This window comes from Cupressus sempervirens, chromosome 8, assembly GCF_028749045.1.
Source record: "Cupressus sempervirens isolate cs-2001-9-10 chromosome 8, ASM2874904v1, whole genome shotgun sequence".
NCBI classification, from domain to species: domain Eukaryota; kingdom Viridiplantae; phylum Streptophyta; class Pinopsida; order Cupressales; family Cupressaceae; genus Cupressus; species Cupressus sempervirens.
The window spans coordinates 327,627,882-327,652,686 of record NC_143125.1 but is presented as its reverse complement, the minus strand read 5'-3'; the positions used below and the strand labels follow the sequence as shown (position 1 = coordinate 327,652,686).

Here is a 24,805-nt window from a genome sequence, read left to right as displayed (position 1 = left end):
TACAATTCCTCTCTTGAAAAGTTATTGCTCATGGGATATGAGAACAACTCTAATGTTCCTTACACTTGCGGATACTCGCTCAGTTTTATCGATGTGATTTGCCGGTAATCACGTAGGCGGCCTTACGCTATTCATTCAAGGATGACTTGAACTTTGATGGAATGATGGAGATGATGATGGGTTTGTGAAGTATGCGGATGGCATATAATGTTAATGGTGGTGATGATGGAGGATGTGTCTGCCAATGATGATGTTGGTGGGAAAGCGGTGGTGGTGGAAGGTGAATGGAAGTGTTCTAATACTTGACTTACTTCTCTAACTTTCCTCTCTAAACTTTGACTGCCCAACTACTCACTATTCTACTCCTACTCCTATGAATGGAAGGTTAGCAAATGGACAAGGATCGAACCTAATGAAGGCTAACCAACGGCCCCACCTCCATAGATGCAATGATTCTAAGGAAAAATAAACTAGTTTACCACACAAGACTTCCCAACCAGCCGCTAGGATGCTAGTGGTCTAGTATTGACCCCTATCAAACATTTACCAAAGCTACCATACAACTATCCATCTACTTTACTCTTGCTTAAACAACTTGAAATAAAATTTGCTTCAACAACTTGAAAAGAAATCTAACTATGTGGAAGTAGAAAACATGCAATAACACCCAATGTTCTTAATCAACATGCAAATCGCAACAATGAAGAAGAGAGCAATTTTGGTATTATCTTCGCAACAATTTCTCCAACACTTTACAAATGAGAGTAAGTGGCCTTATATAGGGGCCAAAAATACAACGGACGATGGAGATCAAAACAAGATCAATGATCCAGATTGGATCCTCAAAACCCTAATTAGGGTTGCCACCTCATCGGCCAATGAGAAGCTGCCACCTCGTTAATGGACCAATGAAAAAAGTACAAAAAGTGGCAACCAATGAGAAGGCACCAAAATGGTGGCCAATCAGAAATAGACACTTGTCCTATTCTAGAAGAAAGAGAAATTGCCATTTGGGCTTACATCAAATGATCTTCTAATATAACTCTTCCCTTTTCTTTCATTTTCTTAGCTAAGACAATAAACTTCGCTAGCCTTTCATTAACTTCTTCCAGAGGAGGACAAGGTGTGTGCTTCGCCTTGAGTTCCACTAATTTCACCACGTTGCTTGCTACTTGTAGTATCCTTTCATGATCCTTCTCATATTTCTTTGCAAATCCAATAAAAGCATTGAGAGAGGAAAGGGTGTCCAAATGCTTCTTCTTGATAGAAACCTTTCCTAACTCACCCAACCTCAATCTATTATCTATCTTGTTGACATCCTCTTCTCTAATATCCTCAAAATCAAGTGCCACAGCAACATCGCTCATCATGGTTGAAATAGAAGTGTTGACGCATGAGCTGTGATGTGCAACTGCCTTTTGTATATCCTTTTATGGTACCGCCATTGGAATTGGTTATTCGCCTCATTTTCGAGAAGACGGGTGTTTTGGGCATCATATCCTCTTTGTCTTTCTTAAAGTTTGTCCTGTTAGGATTTTTGCTTGTACTAACATCCTTCATCTCATCACCCTATTACGGGATGGTAAAGTGGTGGACAATTAGACTAGCAGAACCAAGGGAGGCAATCCTTAGACTAGAACGAAAGAGAGAAATTTGCTTAAGGACCCCTTTCAACTCTACATGATTTGAAATTACCTTTACCAATAGCCAAGGGGGATTGTCCTTCCTATAGTGTATCCTTCATTCGTATCATGTCCACTGTACCGATATTGATGTCGGTTATTCTCTTCATTTTCGAGAAGAAGGGTGTTTTGGGCATCATATCCTCTTTGTCTTTCTCAATGTTTGTCCGCTTGGGATTCTTACTTGCACTAACATCCTCCATACTCGTCACCCTATTACGGGATGGTAGAGTGGTGGACCAGAAGGCAAGTAGAACCAAGGGAAGCAATCCTTAGACTAGAACGAAAGACGGATGTCAGCTTAAGGACCCCTTGCAACTCTAAATAATGAAAATTCACCTTAACCAATAATCATATAGCAACTTTTCGGAATTAGGACTAGACCTCAAGAACTTCAAATCCACTTGCAAATCAGAAATTTATCATGTAATTCACCTCCAAATAAAATTACCCAACCTAGGGCCAAAAATCGCAGCTTCTTGCAAAAATCATAATTTTATCTTCCACAAATTTCGGCTCCCACAAAATTCGCCCTCCACAAAATTCGGCTCCCACAAATTTCAGCTCCCACAAATTTCGCCTTCCACAAAATTCGCCAAGCAAGAAGAGTACAGATCTGCTCTTGCAAAATCGCCAACGCCTTGAGAAGGAGAAGTGAGAAGTGAGGAAGAAATGGGAGAGAGGCCTCCTCTTATACCCAACTTTCTTACTCCCTCCAAGCTGGCCGACTTGGACCCTGGGAGCAAGAAAAACAATAATTAATGCAAAATTATGGCCCACAATTAAATACTTAGCTAAATATTAATTTTGCCAAAATGAAAACTGCCTTTTAAAATTGCCAATTAGTTCTAAATTGCAAAAGGAAATTAAATGGTGCCTTGGAGATGTTAAACATTTCCATTTAATGAGGATTTAATAATTAAAACATCATTAAAATTGGATTTTGGCTAACCAAAAGCCATTTTTCAATATTAAATTACCAATTTCATTAAAGGCAAAAGTTTTTCAAGGCAATTTTAATCTATCAAAGCTAAATTTTGCAATTTTAATTCAAATCGATTTAGCTAAGCAATTTAGAAATTTTTTGACAAAAATAAAATTGCCTCTAGAGTCAAAAATCGATTTTTGCAATTTAGTCTCATTTCTACAAAATTAAAATTTTCACCAAAGAAAAATTTAAGATTTTCCAAAACCAAATTTAACAAAATTTTCATTTTTTTGAAAATTGTCCAAATTTATACAATTATATCCAAATTTTCAAAAGAAAATGTCTAAGTACAAATTTACAATTTTATCTTGTCAAGTGTTGCTCTTTCAGATTTTGTCAGGCCTAAGGATAGAATTGGTGGCTCTGGAAAATCAAGTTAAAAAAACCAAGTGAAAATAAATCTAACCTTTATCCCCACTGGCCCTAAAGGTGTCCAAGACTCAAAAATTTTCAAAAAAACCAAAATTTGTTGGACAAAACTAAGAATTTGCCAAGGTGATTCAAAAAAAAGGGGGGGGGGTCTCCAAAGTTTTGGGACAATGGTGTGAGAACCTCACAACAGAAGACACAATCAAAAGGATTATCGAGTGTTTTCATTCAAGAAACACAGTGGGATTTATTGGTGATTTTAAACATGATTTAAGAGCTCTGAAGTTCAGGTTATGCAGCCATAATTAGTGTTTGTTACAATGCCCGTGAATAGTAATTTTGCTACAATGCCCGTGAATAATGTTTTTGCTACAGTGCGCATGAATAGTGTTTTGCTACAGTGCATGTGAATAGAGTTTTTGCTACAGTGTGCATGAATAGTGTTTTTGCTACAATGCGCGTGAATAGTGTTTTTGCTATGGTGCGCATGAATAGTGAAATTGCTACAGTGTTGTGAATAGCACTGCTATAGTTCATGAACAGCATTCCATTGAATTTTCTTGCCCACTCCTGCCAGTTAAATGTAGGGACGCTGTCATTTCATCTGCAAATCACTACTTCCAAATTCCTTCCACCATACTATTCATTTTAGGCATTGTAATTGTTAAATATCAATCTAAATATTTGTTGCAGCCTATAAGGCAATTGTATATAAACATTTCTATTGCAAAATCAATATTCTATCAGCAAATAAGGAGGTTCTAGACTTTGCATATTTATCGTTGTATGTTTGCTAAGTGTTTGTCAAAATGCCATGTTGAAAATAACACTCTAACTGATAATACTTAGTAATTTTGCAAGTCTCCTCAAAAAACAAAGGGTGGTTATTATAGTGGTATCAGAGCTATAAGTCCTGCCATCCTGTGGAGGTCTTATAGGGAATTTGGAACAATCGGATAGAGAGAAAAGTGTTTGACAAAATGTCAAAACACAAAAAGCAAAAATTACAAGGGCCAAGTATTTATGTTTGAGCATGCAACGAGGGCTTTATAATTTCCGCAATACCAAAGCAAGAAAAAGTAGGAGTTCAAACTTGCAGAATGAATAGTCTAGTTCATCCATGCAGAGGGACATACAATCCAATCATACAGACACAGAAGAGATATTCTTTAAACAAGACAGCAGCATGGGTGACCGAGATGACAGGAATACCAGTCCAAATCAGGAGGTAATGTTCAGACGGTTACTGGGTACATTAGAGGAGGGGCAGCGTATGCAACAAGAGCAAAATAGGCTAATGGATATGATGTTGTAGTTTATGGCTAGACAAATGCGTGTCAATATTAATCCAGGTGATGCCAACAATGGAAACAATAACAATGGGGGAAACGATAACAATAGGGGGAATGATAATAATGGAGGCCGAGGCAACAACAACGATCTTGAGAATAATATTAATGGTAATAATGGACATGGCAACAATGGGAATGAGGCTGATAACTTTAGATACGTTGCATGCCTAGCTCGGACAGCGAGCTCGAGACCTCTTTTACCCACCTTCCCACCCAGAAATCCAGTTCAACCAGTAAATGAACCGCAAATTACCAAGTTACAGGATCAATTCAGGAGGGAGTGGGAGGCTAGTGGACCAGAGTTTCAGGCAGACATTTCCCTCAAAGATTACATGGACGTAAGGATGAGACACATGCCTAGAGCTGGAGGGAGGAATCAAAACTTTGAGCTGAGAAAGAAAGTTGGAAAACTTTATTTACCTTATTATGATGCTTCAGGGAATATGACTACACAAGCTTGGGTGTAGAAGGTAGATACATACTTCCAGCTAAATTCGATGCCTAAGGAGGAGGCTATCAAGTATGCAGCTATTCATTTGGATGGTCCAGCGCATGAGTGGTGGCACCATTGCATTGTAACCATGGGGCATAATCAGATCACATCTTACAAGGAGTTCACTGAGAGACTCATAGAAAGATTTGATACTAGGGATCCCAAGCTACAGTTTATGGAGTTGGCACAACTCAAGCAGTGGGGATCAATTGAGACATATATCAGTGAGTTTCAGAGGTTAGCTGTGTCGGTCACAGATATTTCAAAGAGAAGATTAGTACTGTTGTTTATGGATGGACTCTCAAATCCCTTGAGGGGTTGGATCAAGGGGCATGACCTAGCTACATTACAGGAGGCTACTAAGAAGGCTCGTGACTTAGCACCTTCTTTTGGGAGCAGATTTCAGCATAGGGATTCACATATGAAGGACAAGGAGGACAAAAAATCTTTTCACAAGGATGCCCAGCCAAAAAGGGATAATAAGTTGGATAATGACACCCTAAATGAGTTGTGGAGGAAGAAGCTATGTTTTCATTGCAGAGAGCCTTGGGACTTATCTCATAAGTGTCCTCTCAAGGCTAAGGCAAATCAAATGGAGTATTTCTCAATAGAGGAGTCACAGTTAGAGAGGGAGGATTAGCACTCTGATTTCAGATGAGGATAGCACTATAGAGGAGAGCAACATTCCTGAGGATGAGAAGTCATTGGCACGATTAACGAGGGCAAAGAAGGCAATCATATTTAAGGTCAAGGGTATTTCATTGATGCACGGTTGGTAGCTACAAGAGGTTTACAGACCGAGGAGCAGCTGGGTTTAGAGTCATGATAGCTAATGGTGACAAATTATTATGCACTCAGAAGATATCTAATCTTCACATCAAGTTTGGAGATGGCTATGAGTTGGAGTATGAGTTCTATGTAGTAGACATGGGAGACTATGATGTCATCCTCGGCATGACATGGATGGCATCGCTAGTTGAGTTCACACTCAACCTAGCAAAATTGAAGATGAGATTCTAGCATGAGGGCAAAACTATTGTACTCAGAGGACTTTCTAATGGTAGTTGCAAGGTAGTCTCCTTGAGGAGAATGCAGACTTTTTCGGCATAATGACAGAGTGGATAGCAAAATGTTTCACTATGCCAGCTTCACGAGAGCCACAAGGGAAGAGTCATCCACCAGATATCGAAGAGATACTTGACAGGCACACTAAAGTATTTGGCAAGATTCTGCATGGGGTTCCTCCTGATAGGGGGATAGAGCATGTTATTGAGCTCAAGGAAGGAGCCAAACTAGTTATGATTACTCCCTATCATCATCCTAAGAAACACAAGGATGAGATAGAGAAGGCAATTAAGGAGTTGTTGGAGATGGGGCACATTAGGCTTAGCAAAAGTCCTTTTGCTTCAGCAATAGCTTTTGTAAAGAAGAAGGATGCGACAATGCACATGTGCATCGATTACAGTGCACTAAATAAAAAAACAATTAAAAACAGGTATCCCATTCCTAGGATTGATGAGTTGATTGATGAGCTACATGGGGCATGCTTCTTCACCAAAATTGATTTACGATCCGGATACCATCAGATACGAATGAGAGCAGAGGACATCGAGAAGACAGCCTTCCAATGTTACTTTGGCCACTTTGAGTTTATGGTTATGCCATTTAGGCTAACCAATGCACCCACTACATTTCAAAGTTTTATGAACCAGGTATTCAAGAGGCAATTGAGGAGATTCGTCTTGATCTTCTTTGATGACATGTTGGTCTTCAGTAAGACCTGGGAGGAGTACTTACAAGATCTAGAGGAGGTTTTATCTATTCTGGAGAGAGTCGTTGTATGCCAGGGAATCTAAATGCGAGTTTGGCATGACCGAGCTCCTTTACCTTGAGCATATCATTAGTGTAGATGGTGTTCAGGTTGATCTCAAAAAGATTCGAGCTATTGTGGATTGGCCTACTCCCACAAACCTCACACAGCTCAAGGGGTTCTTTAGTTTATGTGGTTTTTATAGGAGGTTTAGGGGATTCTCACAGATTGTTGCACCTTTGACGAATCTCACTAAGAAGGCAGCCTTCACATGGATAGAGGCAGCGCAGAGATGTTTTGACCACTTCAAACAAATAATGTCATCTTGTCCGGTTCTAGCTCTACTTGATTTTACGAAACTATTTGAGCTTCAGTGTGATGCTTCAAGAGATGGGATAGGGGCAATATTGATGCAGGAGAGACACCCCATTGCTTTCGAGAGTAGGAAGCTCCGAGTTGAGAGGAGCTATTCTATCTACGACAGGGAAATGTTGGCCATAATGCATGCATTGGCCAAATTCAGATCTTATTTGGTAGGTGGGCGTTTTGTGATCAAGACTGATCACAATAGTATTAAATACTTCATGGGCCAGCGTGATCTTAATGACCGGCAGCAAAAATGGGTTATCAAATTGCAAGCTTATGACTTTGACATAGAGTTTGTCAAAGGTAAGAAAAATGTGGTGGCTAACGCTTTCTCTCGGAGACCTTACTTATGTGCTCTAGCAGAAATTTCAAGAGATTGGAGAGATCGTATTGCAGCGGAGTATGTAGGAGATGATTGGGCTTCTACGGTAGTTGTGGGTACCATTCAAGATGATAGGTATGCAGTGTTGGATGGGTTGATAAGATTTCAGGACAGGATTTATTTGATCCCTACATCACAGTTTAGAGAGGAGATTCTGAGGGCATTTTATGATGCACCTAAAGCTGGGCATCCAGGGGTCTTCAAGACCTACAGGCAGATCCAAGAGTGATTCTCATGGAGAGGGCTCAAGGATGATGTTCAAAGGTATGTTAGGGAGTGTGTTGTTTGTCAGCAGAATAAGGGAGAGCACACGTTTCCTGCGGGTTTACTATAGCCCTTGCCCATTCCGGATGGGAAATGGGAAAGCATTTCTATGGACTCCATCATTGGTTTACCATGAGTGTAGGGGAGAGATTGCATCTATGAGGTGGTAGACCGCTTCACAAAATTCGCTCACTTCTTTGCTATTCCATCCACTTACACAGTAGTATAGGTGGTAGATCTTTTCTTTACAGAGATATTCAGGTTACATGGGCTGCCTAGATTCATAGTCAGCGACCGGGATAGTAAATTTATGAGTATTTTTTGGCAAGAATTGTTTAGGTTGTGTGGTACAGATCTTACACCCAGCACTAATTACCATCCGTAGACAAATGGGCAGACGGAGATTGTGAATAAATAGGTGGACGAATATTTGAGAAACTATGTGAGTGCTCAACAAAGAGCTTGGGTCAGATAGCTGCATATGGGAGAGTACTGTTATAATACCACTTATCATATGTCCATTAGGATGACTCCCTTCATGGCACTATATGGTTATGAAGCACCTAGCTTCATCGATTTAGTTTTGGGGGACAGCAGGGTGCCCAAAGCCAAAGACTTATTGCAGGATAGTCAAGATATCCTGAAAGTGCTCAGGGAGAACATACAGCAGGCTTAGAATCAATAGAAGTTGTATGCTAAACAGCATAGGGTAGAGTGCAATTTTGAGGTAGGGGATATGGTCTACTTGAGGCTACAACCATACAGACAATCATTGCTCAAGAATAGCGGAGCCGAGAAGCTGAAGCCTAGGTTTTATGGCCCCTGCAGAGTGATTCGCAAAGTGGGCGTGGTCGCCTATGAGATTGAGCTTCCGAAGTGTAGTCGAGTACATAATGTGTTTCATGTGTCAAGACTTAAGAAAGTCATTGGTCAACGAATTGTGCCTTCTGCAGATTTGCCACCGTTGGATGAGGGCAAGCTTGTGTTGGTTCTTGAAGCTATTCTGGATACTAGAGAGAGGACTCTTAGGAACAGGGTAGTTAAAGAATACTTGGTTAAGTGGAGAAACCTGCCAGAGGAGGATGCTACTTAGGAAAAAGAGCAAGTATTGCAGCATCAAGAACTGAGATTGCTTAAGGACAAGCAGTTTCAAGGGGGCAGATTGTAAGGTCCCCTACTTAATGTGACCATCAGGGTCAATAGATTAGCCTCTAGGAGCTTTTGTAGACTAATGAAGTGATGAGGGCGCTCGTTTGGCAGTATTTTTAGGAGTTACCATTTTTAGTAAGTCAGTGGGAGTCGAGTGATATGGAAATTTCCAGTGTTCGACTTGGTGGATTTGGTTGAGCTCTTTCCGACAAGCTATCATATATGGTATTCTGAGTTCGACTCTTATATGATTTTAATGCCCAAGTTAATTTACTTTATTATAAAGTGATAATTAAATAAAAAACTTATCAATTAAGTCACTTTATTATAAAGTTGTTTTAAAAAGGTGTTTCTCATTTATCCCACATTGCTTATGCAAATGAAGTCGACTTCCTTGAGGACTTTATATTCTCTTGGCTGGAATGAGTTGAGGCATGCTTGGATGATATTATTATTATGCTATTGGATTTTTGGGAAATCTAATTGTTGAGCTTGGAGAATGAAACCCCTCTTTGCTAGCATTCTCTTCACTGTTGAAAGACACAGTTAGGAGGATTATCGAGCATTTTCATTTAGGAAACACAGTGGGATTTATTGGTTATTTTACGCATGATTTAAGAGCTCTAAAGTCAAGGTTATGCAGCCATGAATAGTGTTTGCTACAGTTCCCGCGAATGGTAATTTTGCTACAGTGCGCATGAATAGTGTTTTTGCTATAGTGCGCGTGAATAGTGTTTTTGCTACAGTGGCTATGAATAGTGTTTTGCTACAATGTGCATGACTAGTGTTTTTGCTACAATGCGCATGAACAGTGTTTTGCTACAATGCACATGAACAATGTTTTGCTATAGTGCAGATGAATAGTGAAACTGCTACGGTGCCGTGAATAGTGCTGCTACAGTGCATGAACAGCATTGTATTGAGTTTTCTTGCCCACTCTTGCCGGTTAAAAGTCGGGACGCTGTCATTTCATCTGCAGATCACTACTTCCAAGTTCCTTCCACCATACTGTTCATTTTAGGCATTGTAATTGTTAAATATCAATCTGAATATTTGCTGCAGCCTATAAGGCAATTGTATGTAAACATTTATATTGCAAAATAAATATTTTATCAGCAAATAAGGAGGTTCTAGACTTTGCATATTTATCAATGTATGTTTCATAGTGTTTGTCAAAATGTCATGTTGAAAATAACACTCTAATTGATAATACTTAGTAATTCTGCAAGTCTCCTCAAAAAACAAAAAAGGGGTGGTTATTACATTAACCATAAAACATTCAACACACATCCATCTCATAATTTAGCATGTAAATTGAAATAGCTAACTATACATGTTCATCCATAGTATGAAACAAATAACACATAACACAATAAATTTGTTACCCCAAAACCCTCCAATGAGAAGGTAAAACTAGGGTGGGGATGACACCCACAAATCTTCACTACTACAGCTGTAAAGTGTAGCCAATTATGGTTACAATAAGTTTGATCATAAACTATGATCTACCTTGTGAGGGGTCTGCCCTATTAAAGGCTTACAAAGACTGTTAGGTCTCACCCTGTTAAAGGATTTCAACACCCTACTAAAAGTGTGCCTTATTAGAGAACTTAAACTTACAATAAAAGCAAGCACTCGATTAAGAGATTTACACAAGACTGTTAAGACTACTCTGTTAGGAGATTTACTCTATATCACCTATCAAAATGATTCAGCATCATGATCCTTCGGTTAGCACATTGTTGTTGGATGTTAGACCTTCTCCTTCCTGATGTATCCTTGATCCTTCAGATTAGATGTGTCTCCTTTGTCCTCTCTCTACTTTCCTCTGTTCTCTCTAACTGATTCTGCAATTCATAACATTATCACAACCTCCATAGCCACCATGAATGCTCTCTCTACACTTAGCATTTGTCTCCTACTACGCATTCACTCTCCATGCAAACTCTTACAGGTTTGCCTCCTTAAGTAAACATAGGTGGGCTTGGGTTAGGTAGGAATCAACGGCTGTGGTTGATCCATATTGCCACTTATAACATCCTTTAATTTGATTGGTTGCATGTATTGCATAGAAATTCATAATATACCTCCATACATATCTTTTAGAATTGTAAAACAATCGTTAAGTCGGCCCAAAAACGATTTACATAGAAATTTGTGCCATTACAAACAACTATGTACAAAAATGTTTACTCGGCATCTAAAGGCTCTAATGCTCGACCATCACTATATTCACAATGTTGTAACTTGGTTCCTAAATGGCTCGGCAAACTCTGTTTACTCGACTCCTGAGTCACTCGGCATGTATAGTCTGCTCGGCTCATGAGTGACTCGACACATACTAGGTATATCACTCAGCACATATTGTCTGGCAACTGATGCTCGGCATGCTTTGAAAACTCAGCTCGCACTGATTGTCCGGCTTGCTCTGATCACTCCACTTGCATTGAATACTAATAGATAATGACTAAGTGTTTTGTCACTGCCTTGTCAAACCAATCTAAGATTAACATCAAGTATATCCAGGTTTATTTATTATAAGTCTAGAAATTTCTGAATAAGTCAAATTAACTTTTAGAACTTGAAAAGCCATTTAAAGAATACTACAAATATTTAGTCTAGGAAATCATGAAACTTGCTTACCACTCCATGATTAATCAAATATCGCACAAGATCAAGGTGCCCATTTCCAGATGCCATGTGCAGTGCTGCATTAACAAATGACAAGGGTCATGAAAAACCCCAAAGCTGTAAATGATTAAAACAACAGGCACGACTGAAAAATGTTTAAATTTTGGCAATTGATAACTCACAAAAGATGTGTAAAGTTTTGTTCCATCAGATGGTAATATGAGATTTAAAACAGAATCTGCAGTACCATGCATAAATTCCTTCAATGGGCAAGAAAAAATCTGAACTAATTACAATTCAAAACTAATTCTGGTTTCACAGAAAAGTGGATACCAACCATTGCAAATGGAAAATAGGGTTTTCCTTGATTGCCAGGATATCCTGCACATTATTATTAGAAAAGGTTCACTTCCTTCCAGACATTCTCCTTACATACATACATACATATACATATATATATATATATAACCTGACAGGAGACCAAGTTCAATTCCCATAGGGACACCTAAAGTCAAATTCTATGCCACGACTCTTGGTCTGCCACAGGAAGTAACTTCTAAAAAAGTTGGATTTCTAAATAGTGACTCTTGGCCTTCCATTTGATATGGAAAATCTATTTGCTTGTGAGGAACTTGTGTTGATGCTCATGTGAGCAAGATATTTATTATCGATATTTAGTTTTAAAATGTGGTAATAATCAGACAATCTCACAAAGCAAAGCAAAGCAATGAATTAGAGTAAGCTGTTGAAAATGAAAGCAATTATTAGAAAACAAAGGATGGGTCATAGACGTCTCAAACAAATGGAAAAGCCAAGGGGAATGAAGTTCAAAGCGCACGTACATCACTTCTCAATGAGAGGTTGAAAGAAGATGAAAAATATGATATGGCTAGTCTCAGTGCAAGATACATATAAGACATCCACAATGACCATGAGAAGCCAATCATATCCTAGAAAGCACTAATGTTGGCACAAACTGAAGCAAGGTTGCCTAGTTTAAAACAAGGGACAGAAATGGCTAATGAAAAAGAGTGATGAAAGAATAAAATTTCCCAGCTAAGTTAAATTCCTGGGAAGAATTTTTGATACCATTTTAGCTTTTTTGAAAGAGGTCACACCCCTTTGGATGAATGCATCATCAAAGTTTTAAAAAGAGCATTTTTTAACAAAAAAACTTGGTTACTAGCTAAAGCAGAATCAAAAGGAAAGCGTTCAGAAGTTGTTATTTTCTTGGCAGGATAAGCAACTAATCTTAATAAATATCAGTGGTGGAAAGTTCAATAATGCTTTGTCCAGTTCTTTTCAATTACGTATTTGTTATATCTTTCAGTATTTTAATGATAATAATATCCAATGGAAATGATCCGGCACTATCAGCTTAGGAGTTACAAACTCATTTGTAACTTTTTTATAACCATGCGATAAAAGAAACTTTTATTAGAGGAGGCCCTATAAACTCGAAAAAGAGAGAAGTGGGTGGGGGTGGGAATTAATAATATTTTTGGTGAAAAAGAATAATCTATACCTGCATTATGAGAGCGACATTATCACAAGATTGATATGTGCAATTAATTTCTTGGAAAATTGTTGGTGGCATGAAGACTGAGTTATGATTGGAATTCATTAAAGATACAGAGAATTTTTATCGAAATACATATATGTTGAACAGAGAATTTATCTTGGATACATAATGAAACAACATAGATTTAGTTTTGCAATTCTGCATATTTCTCTTTTTTTTTGGTAAATATAATACGTATATATACACACAAGCACGCATACGCTCCCAAATCCCTTAAAAGTAATCTCACACGCCCATGTACCAGATTCACTTATTTCACACCCAACCTGGCAACTTAGCTTATTCTATAAGGCCTAAGTTTTTTGATTCAATCATCTAGCTTACATTCTTTTTTAAATACCATTTGGATGAATGACTTCATCAAAATGTCTTTATGCTTTCACATATTCCAAATAACATAGGAGGGGCATTTGATATAAAAAAATCATTTATTCTTCAAAAAAATTCCACCAGCCGCTTTGATCTTCCTTTGACAATCAAATCAAATCTGAGTAATTTGTATTTCTCTTGATAACAAGGGTTTGAACAATCCTAGGGTCATAGCTGTAGTGTCCCCATTTTTATGCCATTTTTGTTTTGTGAGCATTGGCAGGTTTTTGGAGTTTTTTGCTAGTTTATTTGTCAGCTGAGAGAGCTCCAATGTTCTTGGAGAGCTCAATTTCAGATTTTCAAGGCATTCAGTGGTGGTTTGAAGTTCAATTGGCATTCAAAATTGCAGTGACACTCTTTGTAGAATCTTTGGTCATTTGGGTTGGGTTCTCCATGTTGTTTGGACTCTGGAGAACATGGTTATTTTCAGAAAGTGCTTGTTTCGCAAACATCTTTCTTCAGCATCAGTATCTTCTCAACATTATCACATTCAATTTTTGTCGCCTTAAGGTGCCTTACACAAAGTGGTGTGGATTATTTAGATTATTACACAAGATGTAAAAACTTAATGTCAAATAATGTTCTTTTGTGTTTAAATTTGACAATAAGTTGTTTTTCCAAGTTGAACACCTAGGGGGAAATGAGGACTTAGACATGTTAATTTAAAATTATAAAGGGCTTGAGGGAAAATAGATTTATTATGAATTTTGAACTCCTCTTTTTCACTCCAACTCTACAAAAGGAGGATTCTGGCTGTCATTTCAACTATTCAGAGTAGCATATATATCAAGATGTTGTTGGATTAAACATTGAAGACTCGTCAATATTCACTAGTTTTGATGGTGGAAGATTCATCCTAGCTGGTTTTAAAAAATTCTCACTGGCAATTTCTTGCTGGAAAATACAAGAATTATCATGAATTTATTTCTAATGAAACCAAATTCGCCACAGAATGTGGAAAATTGAACTTTACACTATAATCATCGAGATTTTCTTCTTTGCAAGAGCTTGATTACATTATATAGTTGCATAGGGCCTGAAAAAAATCTAATTTATTACTGTTCACGGCAATTCGAAGATACAGAGCATTTTGAGATGTTACATACCAGATTATAAAGCTGTTAAACCTAAAATCATAGAACTGAAAGAATTGATGACAAACTAGATTAGCTCACTGTATTGTTACCTATTGCAAGCTGCAACTTCTTTATTATGTGTTCCGACTCCCTTCTGAGTATTGAAATTTAATCCCAAGTGCTAGTGTTTTGCTTCAGATTGCAGTTGGGTGTCTTGTAAACTTGTTTTTTGTTTTTTGCTTCAGATGGGTTATTATATATCCCAACACCTTTTCCTTATAGATTTGAACACTAGCTTATGGCACCGTTTGTAAATTGAAGACCTTGATCATTGTCAAACTTCTTTGGAGTCTTCTGGGGTTGCATGAGATCTTGCACAGGGTTTGTGTCCTGAGAGGCTTTCCTTAATAAAACATGCAGACAGAAAATTCAATCATCCAAGGAATGGAGAATGACTTCCATTGACTTCCTTTATAAGCCTCAAAAGCAGCAATTAAGGTCTTTGACTTAGGCAACATTAACAATATTATTTGTCTTGTGTTAATTTTAGCAGTCCATCATGTCCACATCTTCTAGGAATCAGGATAGACTACTGTTTGCTTGAATTGGCCCATTTAAAAATATAAAGTGAACAAGTAAGTGTAAAAGATTAGAAATTAAGATTTTCTCTCCATATACTCAATTATTCTCAATATTCCCTTATTATTCATTTTAAGTTTCTAACATCCCGGAACAGGAGAAGTTAGAAAAATTCATCTTGTTTAATCAAGTTTAGGAGGGCATTGAAGTCCCCCCTTTCCAAGGATTGCTGGTCCTCTAGCAATCGCAAAACAATCAGCTGTTCGACTATGTTATTATTGTCTAAACACCACAAACTATGAAGCAACTCAATAAGGTGCATGCATGACAATGCATTCAACAAATCAATCCCCGTGTCCCCTACTAAAATGTTAAAATTGTAGAACAAGGTGAATTAGTATCTCATCACATCACCCAATTTTAACCAAATATCTATTGTCCATGAAAACAAACCATCCTCCCAAGTATCATTACCTAGCTGCGAGCTAGTAATAACATTTACAAATCCTTCTCCTTAAAAAAACATTGATCACATATGATTCCACGAGTATCCATAAAGTCAGATATCAAATGATGGTGCTATTCTTTTGCTAACAATGAGTAGTTTGAATGTATACCTTTATTAAATCACATTGCTAAGCACAAGCTATGATTACCTGAAGATTTTATATCACCGTTGGCACCGTGTACCAAGGCTGCCATATCATGAGTTTAAGGAGATATGTTACTTCTGTCATAATTGGGATAATCTGATTTACTCCGGTTCCTCCCAATGGTATTTTCATCATCAAGGTAAGCTTACATGCACTTGGCTGCCACAACCTTTGGATTATCATTTTGGTAGCCTTCAACATAATTCGTTAACCTCCATGAGTAAACTCTAGCTCCATTTTTTTTGAAATCCTGTATGTGTTTTCCAAGGTACTTCAATCATAGGACTCCCAATAGTATTTCGGTCCCACCAATACCAACCATGTAGTACTCATCATTAAATGTATAATCATCTGATTGTATGGCCAACCTTGGTATTTTTCTTGTGCAACTGATTTTAGATCTATCTTCTAATTTATTGCTGAATTCGGGAAAGTCCTATACTTGTAGTCCTTCCTTGACTAGAAAGTCCTCGTCAATAAAGTTATATGTAGCACCTCTATCCACCATGCACATAACTCCCTGTCCTTTGACAATCCGTTTTAGCATTAGAAGATGATCTCTAGAACCACTAGATAGGAACGCAAGGCTACCTTGTGTCTCATCATCATGCTCACTATCCTCATTGATGCCTACATTAGATATCAACTCAATATGATATGTCTTACCCTTACCAAGACACCTATGTCTTGGTTGCCAAGGTTTTCTGCAAGGAAAAGAAAAACAAAGGCTCCTTCTTGACTCATTTGACTCTTGTTCTACCTTAGGAGACGTGGCCTTGGGTTGGTTAGGTGCCTTCCCATTGGATTCATCGTCTGATTTTTTATTCCTAAAGTTCTTGTGTGGCTGAGAAGGTGTCACCCATAGTTACACCACCCTAAGGGACGAGGGGACAGCGGAACGGGGGGACAAATTTCTGGGACAGGGGGACAGAGAGACCTTAATTTGGGGATGGTGTGGAAACGATGGCGGGGGATAGGAAGGGGTGCGTATATATATACATATGGTACTTTAAATGCTAGTTATGAAAAGATGTATTGCAATATAAGATATAACAATTTAAAAGAGTAAATACTCGAACATTGGATGGAATTAGAAAATCAAACATCGAACAAAAATAGTCAAATTGGCAAATAGTCAACATCGGGTCGTCCCCCATCCTCAGCGGAGGTGGCGAAATCTAGTGATGCCACTGGGGACAGGGGGAAGGGGTCCCCAAGTCCTTGGTGTGTCCAAGTCTCCAGGACATTGGGCAAAAAGGGGGGGGGACGTGTCTCCATGTTACTATGGTGTCAACTCAAGATCAAGAGCTAACCCAATGGCATCATCTAGGTTATTACTGTTCGGAGAAATTGGAAGATACAAAGAATTTTGAGATGTTACGAACTAGATTATAAAGCTATTAAACCTTCGGGTCTGTTTGGTTCATGGAATTAGACCAGAATTGGCTTTTGCCAGTACCGGATTTGGAAAATATTGCGTTTGTGTCCAAAATTCCAAAATGGAATTACAATTGCAAAAATCTAATTTTACTTCAAAATCAGGTTAGCGGACTTCCCACTAGCTACCTGGAATTGAAAATCAAAACCTAGTTACACTTTTATGAGGAGTATAAAAAGTTACTAGTTTTGGAGTCTGCCTGCAACATAATGCTTGATTCCATATTGGAAGCCCGCAAGAAAGAGAAATCCATGGAGTCCGCAAGTCTTACATAGAGAGTATTTCATGGCAGAAATGAACTCGACATATGAGGACTGAGTCAAGGGAAGAATGGAAAGGGAGTTCGGCCGTGTGGAGGCCCTAAACCGAAAAATCGAGGAGAAACTGAGTCGATATCCAATGTGGAGCACGAAAAGAGTTGATGATTTTGGGAGCGAGGTGATGTTGGGGATGACTGAAGGCAGTGAGGAGTATTTCACCCGCATAGACATGGGAACTTCGACGAGGAGATTGTCCTTTGTTTGGCCATATGTTTGAAATCCATTTCAAACATGAAAATTCACAACTTCGGTGCACCGCTTCCCCTCCTACCTCCACACCGAATTCGCTTCATCTCAATCACTACAGCATCACTCTCGAGGATTCCTCATTTGGAGATGATGGTTTGAGCAAGACATTGAATGAATTGGACTTAAATGATGTTTTAAAAAGACTAGTTAGTCTCTGGTGTTGGTTGTCTCTCAACTAGGATGATCTTGACCTCATCAAATTGAAGAACCAATCGGAGGAGGGAAAAAGTGCAAATCAAGTGATCACAAAAGGAAGCCACCTTGGTGGTTCTATGTCAACTGAGAAGCGGTACAGAGGTGTGAGGGGGCGATCGTTGAGAATGTCTCAATAGAGACCTCATTTATGCAGTCTTATTTGTAATCTTCCAATTCTAATTTGAAGAATCAAATACAGAAATGTAATCATCCCACTCATCTTCCAGATGAACCAAATGGTTCTACTAAAATTGCAAAAATCATTTTCAAGATTTGTAAAACCTTTATTTGGCTAAATTGAGATTTGTAGAAATCTCGATTTCTACAAATTTAATCCTAAGTGTTGGCGTGTTGCTTCAGATAGTGGTTGTGTCTCATAAACTTGTTGTTTTCTTCAGACAGGTTCATACATATCCCAATGCCTTTTCCTTATAAAATTTGCCACTACCATATGACACCGCCTGTAAATTGAAGGCCGTGATCGCTATAAAACTTCTTCTGAGACTTCTGGGGTTGCATCCAGAAGAGATCTTGCAAAGGTTTGAATCTTGGAAGGCTTCCCTTATAAAAAACATGCAATGAAAAAATTTCATCATCCAAAGAATTAAAAATATTTTCCATCGACTTCCTTTATAACACTCAAAAAGTTGTGATTTCCTCCAAGGTCTTCAACTCAGGCAACATTACCAATATTATTTGTCTTTTATTAATTTTAAATGCCCACCATGTCCACATTGCCTAAGAAAACTAAGTGCTCATTTGAATTGGCCCCTGATAAAAATATAAATGAATAATTAAGTGTAAAAGCTTATATCTTAAGCTTTTTGCTCCATATACTTAAATATCCATATTCCCTTATTATCCATTTTAGTTTTCTAACCTCCGGGAACAGATGTTAGAAAAAATCATCATGTTTTAATCATCAAGCAGAAGGGGACATTATAGTTCAGTTTTTTTTAGACAAGAATAATACTAAATTTCAAGAAGTTTTGACAATGTTTGGTGATAAATTTGAAAAGGATTTTGGTGTGTTTTTGTGGGGCTTGTAGGAGCCCTCACCTGGTCGTACAGCTTGACAAGACACATCATAACCATAAGTTGGAGTCAACTAAGGTGGAGTTTTGATTCCACTATTCTGGATATTGAATCAAAGGAGTCTTCTAACCAAGATGAACTAATTTACAAGGGAAATTGCTGCTGTTTAATTTTTCTGTTGGGCCAAACACTTATGCAGGTCATAGCAACCCAGTTGTATTGGCATTAATGATGGATTACAAGGTTCTCGAAGAATCATTTATGAATATTTTTGATAATGATGCTGCTGTCATCAATTTGTTTGAGTGGCCAAACCGTTTGAGGACATTCCTTGCTTCCTGGCGTGAGTTACTAGAAACAAGTAGCTTGGATTTTGAGGGCTTACGCTTTTCCTGAGGTTCTGCCTACCTCTCAAATTACATTGGCAGAGATTGCAGGGTGGGAAATCATATTTATGGGCAATAAATTAATTAATTTTCAGGTTTTCCAATCTCCACCAATGATACCTCAATGGAATAGCTAATACACTATATATAATCACCACTGTCTCTCAGTATTGCAGCTGAAGACTCTATATATCTATATATTACTCTCCCTAAGTTTGTTTCTGCAATAGTGTCTCAAATGAAACCGCACCAAGCAATGTCTCAACCATATGCAAGAGAACGCTATAGAGGAATGTGTATGCACACAGGCACGGGAAGTACAATTATGTATATCTGCAAATTATATCTCAAGAAACCCACGCTCTTGGATTCATCACTGAATTCTTCAACCGTCAATCCTTCGATAGTTAGTAAAGGCTCAGGATGAATTCACGCCAAAACCACGCACAAGGTAAAATAGAGTATTGTTGAAAAATATACCTATATATACCCCTTCTGTCGGACAGGAGGATCATGTCTCTTGCAAATCATGTGTTCAACTAATGCATCTCTTCATATATCCCCATATCTTCAAGACAACTACTTCAGGCATACATTACTTGCATTTCGGTCTTGGTATAATATGTTCTCTTAATATACATTTGTACTAATTTATATTAAAATATAGTATGTTGAAAGCTTTAATGTATATTTTTTTAGATTTGTTATTTTTATTGAAGGGTATATTATAGGCATTAAGAATTGATATTATATTAGGCAAGAGCCTACAACACAATGGTAACTTGTGAGCCTCTCATGTGGGAGGTCTTGGGTTTGAATTTGCTTGACAAATAAAAATAATTAGTTACAATAAATAATAATAATTAATCTAGGCTTCGGCCGTTTACTGATCAAAAAAAAAAAAGAATTGATATTATATTGATTTTTAATATTAACAATTGATTTTATTAATTATATTTAATCATTTACTAATACATAACATTATATTAACAAATACATTATATATTAATATATTATATTATATTATATCCTACGATATTGTATAAAATTAAATTTTTTTTTTGATGCATAGTCTTTTTCTATTAATAAATAAAATACTAAGATTACAATTCACAAAAAAGGGCCAAGGGATACAAGATCACCCCGCAAGAGTTCACACGGCCGAACCCGGAATCATAAACTATTCATCAAAAAAACATATAAAGCAACCCTCAGGCGGCTAAAGCAGTGCCTACTGAGGGAGGTGGCTCATCGCGATCATGGAATCCCCAATCATCTTTGGGATTGGGAGGTGGACTGGGAACAATCCAGCAGCATTAGCAGCCTCAGTGGCTAGCCAACATCCTTCAGATCTGGCCACGGAGGTGAAATAGCCAATTCCAAGCGAAAAGGCCATTTCCAAATACCACTCACCAAGCGCCAGCAGGAAGAGCCGAGGACTAGTCAGTGCCACCACAGGGCGAGGAAACCAAGAGGCGCCTCCATCCATCATCACCACCACTTGGAGAGTGGTGGCGAGAAGCTAGGAACGCGAAGTATGCGAGCGGTGGCTTGAAGAGTTGCACCTCTGACAGCAGCCCCTAGGCATCGAGGTATCAACCGAGACATCTAGAGGTACCCTAGCAACAGTACAAGGGGCATTGCCCTTAAGCAACTATTGCAAGTGGGCCACCTCCAAGGCCACCTTGTTAGCTTGTACTTGAATCTGCATCATTACATTATTACAAATGCATGCCTTAGTGTACATAGCAATATTAATATCAAGAAAACTATGAGTGAAAAGAATAGCATTGCTTATAATATAAAGTTAATTTTTATTTTTATTTATTTATTTATTTTTATTTATTATTAAATTCTATTCTAGAAAGGTGACATTACATTGAAAACAATATAAGGCAAACAAATGAGTGTGTTCCTATTCATGTCCAGGATTGTGATAAACCTGTGTGAAAACCATGAGAGGTTGATAACACTCAAGAGGTTCCCGTCGTTTGAATCAAGGTCATGAGCTAGAAGAGTTGATCTTACTGCAGCCGAAAGGCACTTCATGGTGGGGAATGCTGGAAATTATTGTCAGTGCTCAGCTTTTTATTTGTCTGCTACAACTTGTTTTAACAACTCCATAATTGTAGGATTCAATAAAACTACACAAACAATTTAGGGAAAACTTCTCAGTGATATTTTCCTATAAAATGTATATCTTGAATTAGTAAAACAACAATCTTTGTGTGCTGCTCTAAAACTGACAAATATACCCAATGTCTCTGAAATTACAAGCATGGGTCCTTAACACTTCCAAATAGTGTGGGAAACTCTGTTTTAAAAATTCATTACATAATTCTCAAGATTGTTAATAAAAATGTTGGATTCACACATTGAATTTGTCATTATGTACACCTTTGTCATATGGTTTTTTTCACAATAATAAGGTGGCCCATTTTAGTGGCAGGTAGTTGGCCTATGTAGGATATACTAAATTTAGATTTAAATGCTTGCTGTTCATCATTTTTAATTTTTGAGTATGTAAATGCTTTGAACATTTTAGAAATTTTTAAAAATCCCAAATTCGTCTACAAAGTATATTCTATTTCTGTTGTATAATTCACTTTGGCATGGTACCAAAACACATTCTCTAGGACGGTATCAAAACACCTAAATCTTACAGCTATGCAAATCTTTTTGTGGATTGTAGAAACCATAAGATTGTTGTCAGTCACTTAACATAGCAAAAGGATTATCACCTCTCTGAATGCTTGAATTCTTCTATTTGCCAGGCTGAAAGGAAAAAAAAATACCTGTACGACCTTGAGAATCATGTGAGCTAAGAGGAATTCCTTGTGATGCCAGATCTTTCATATCATCAAGATCTCCATACCTTGCAGCCTACTCTGCACCAAGGAATTTGAGCTAGAAAATCTTATATTTGATGAAATAGGGTCATGTTATTGTGCTCAAGAAAAAGACGAGACTTTACAAAATGGATTTGAGGAATCCCACCCATTTTTAAGACAGCCAATTTTAAGCTTGATATATTTTGTGTTCCATCAAATTCTCATGTCAAATTAAATTATTTGATACCCAATAATAATAAAATTTTGAAAAGAGAATAAATTAAATTTGGTACGTGCTTTTAAAAATGATGCAGGAAACACGATACTATACACTGAAGATCAAATGCAAAACCACATCTTCCACTTAAGGAAGAAAATTATTAAATAGAGTACCATACCATAGTTTAAACTGTTAACTATTATAACACAGTGCCCCACAAGGTGTCACCCTTTTTCTTGAGCTACCTCAAGCATTTCTTGATAATGCCATCATCATTCTGGCCCCTATCTTGTTAGTATTGTATTGTAAATATCCATGCACCATTCCAAATGGGGACCCCCACTTTTTGCTAAGTGCTCTAGTGTTTTTGCCTTGGTAAATCAGCTTGGCAACAATTTTGAAGTCTCCAATCTTAGAATCAAGAGTTTGAGTGTGGATAAGTGTGAGAAATTGGGTTTTCATGAAAGAAGCTTAGAAATTTGAGGTCAAGTCATAGGTTGAGCACTTGAATGAATGATAGGTGTGAAGAAACTCCCATTTTACAGGTCAAAATCCTGAAGAAGGTTAGGAATTCCAAGGGTTTAAGTCAGTCTGATTTCAAATCTCCAGAGTAGAAAGCACGTTTGAGATGTCCAAGAAATCCTTAGGATATGTGGGATTCTTATCAAAAGCTATGTGAAACCCCTTCACATTATGAAATTCTAATTAGTTATTTATCCTTATAGGGTTTGACTTTGTGCCCAAAAAAGAATGGAAATCAGAATTTGAAAAGTAGAACAAAATTAATTATAGCAAAATTGTCTTAAGTGCAAATTGAATTGGGTTTTAAGCTAAGCGCCTTAACTTATATTTATAACGTCCTAGTAAGGTGAATTTCAACAAACATAGGACCAACTTGCATGCAAATAAAGCTGGGCAACCTAGGTTTGAGGCCAGAAAAAAGAAATGATTACCTCTTGACCAACATAGCTGGAATTGCAAAAAGTGCTGAAGGGGAATAAAAAAACATAGGATGTAGGCTGACCCCCTTGTCAAGTATCAAGTGTTGCATGAAGGCATAAAAAACAAGGATTAAAAGGTCATTATCTGCAATGTTAATCCACAACACAGAAAAGGTGAATTCCAGACTTAAGCAAACCTATGTCAGAAATCAAGGCAATTTTGATCAATCAAAAGGTGATTTTGCTAAGAGTGAAAAATCATAAGGGAGAAGGCAATTCACATCAGAGCAGGAGGGCAACTAGAAGAGCGAATTCCTCACAGAAAGCAAAATCAGACCAAACCAGTCTCCCAGCTAAAAGGGAGAATTCAAATAAGACTGAAGAGAGCAAATTCAAAGTGATTCAAACCAGATGAATGCAAAATCCCCATTCAAGTGTGAAATCAGACATTGGAAAGCAAAATTAACAATAGCAAATTTGCCAAACCTGGGGCTTGAAATCATATCAAGGTGAACTGAGCTCAAATCAACAATGTATTCCCAGAATTAAGATCATGGAGGCAACATACAAATAAAGTCTAAGGCAATTAAGATCAGATTCATGGAAAAATTTCCAGCAGTCTTCAATACTGTCAGATTCTGTTAGGATTGTTGTGGGAGATTGCATTATATGTGCTGATAGCGCATTAATGTTTTATGATTAATGTCAACATATCTCTTTTTCCTTGCAGTGTCCTTAGTTTGTTCAGTGTAGAGATTGAATCACTATGGTTTCTGTATTATGTATCAGATCTTGCGCAGTTATACATGGTTGCACAGATGTTTGTAGATGATCATTGTTGGATTGCAGAGGTTGATATTATGATTTGAGTGGGCTACAGTGTGTTGATCACAGACTGGTTCCTAGCCTTTTCTGATTATTCTAGTAATGACAGTGTTGCAGTTTTTGGATCAGTAATGCAATATTTTATGTTTCTAGCCTGGTGGTGTGTTTAGAACTTAGATGTGTGTCCTCAGCTGGAGAGGTTCATTCTTTGGAGACTGCTAATTTACTTTTCCTTAATGACATAGGTTGTTATGAGATGCTCGTGATAAACAGTGCAGAGTTGTTCGTGGATTCTAAGCAGAGATATTGTTACTGATGTGGTATTTCAAGATGCTTTTTGTTGTTTCTTAATGATGTCCTATTCTTGTTGCTGGATTGCATTGACCTATGTGATCAGATTCAGAAGATTTAACGATCATTTCGAAGTGTTCTTGGCCAACTTGGTGATGTAGCATGTTATTTTTTATCTTGATCTTGAGAAGATGAGCCTGACTAAAGGATTGTGGCATGCTGGAGATTATTTGTTTGGGTCCTAGCTGAGCTATGTGATGAGATTCAGAAGATTTTGGGATGCGTGTTGAAGTATTCTTGGCCACTTGGTGATAGTGTGCTGTTTTTAT

General features: G+C 37.7%; 1 protein-coding gene across 3 annotated transcripts in view; it reads right to left on the bottom strand.

Annotated features, from left to right (window-relative positions):
• The window catches only part of LOC149542687 (uncharacterized), a 79,044-nt gene that overhangs the window by 2,873 nt on the left and 51,366 nt on the right, over nucleotides 1-24,805 (bottom strand). Inside the window, exons 2-3 of one of the 3 annotated variants that reach the window (XM_089797568.1) lie at nucleotides 22,173-22,251; nucleotides 11,499-11,563 (exon numbers count right to left, since the gene is read on the bottom strand). In XM_089797568.1, coding sequence (XP_089653694.1) covers nucleotides 11,499-11,563; nucleotides 22,173-22,251 — 144 coding nt within the window. Of the gene's footprint in view, nucleotides 1-11,498; nucleotides 11,564-22,163; nucleotides 22,257-24,805 lie in introns of all 3 variants that reach the window. The other 2 variants (XM_089797567.1, XM_089797569.1) reach the window with 2 other exon arrangements.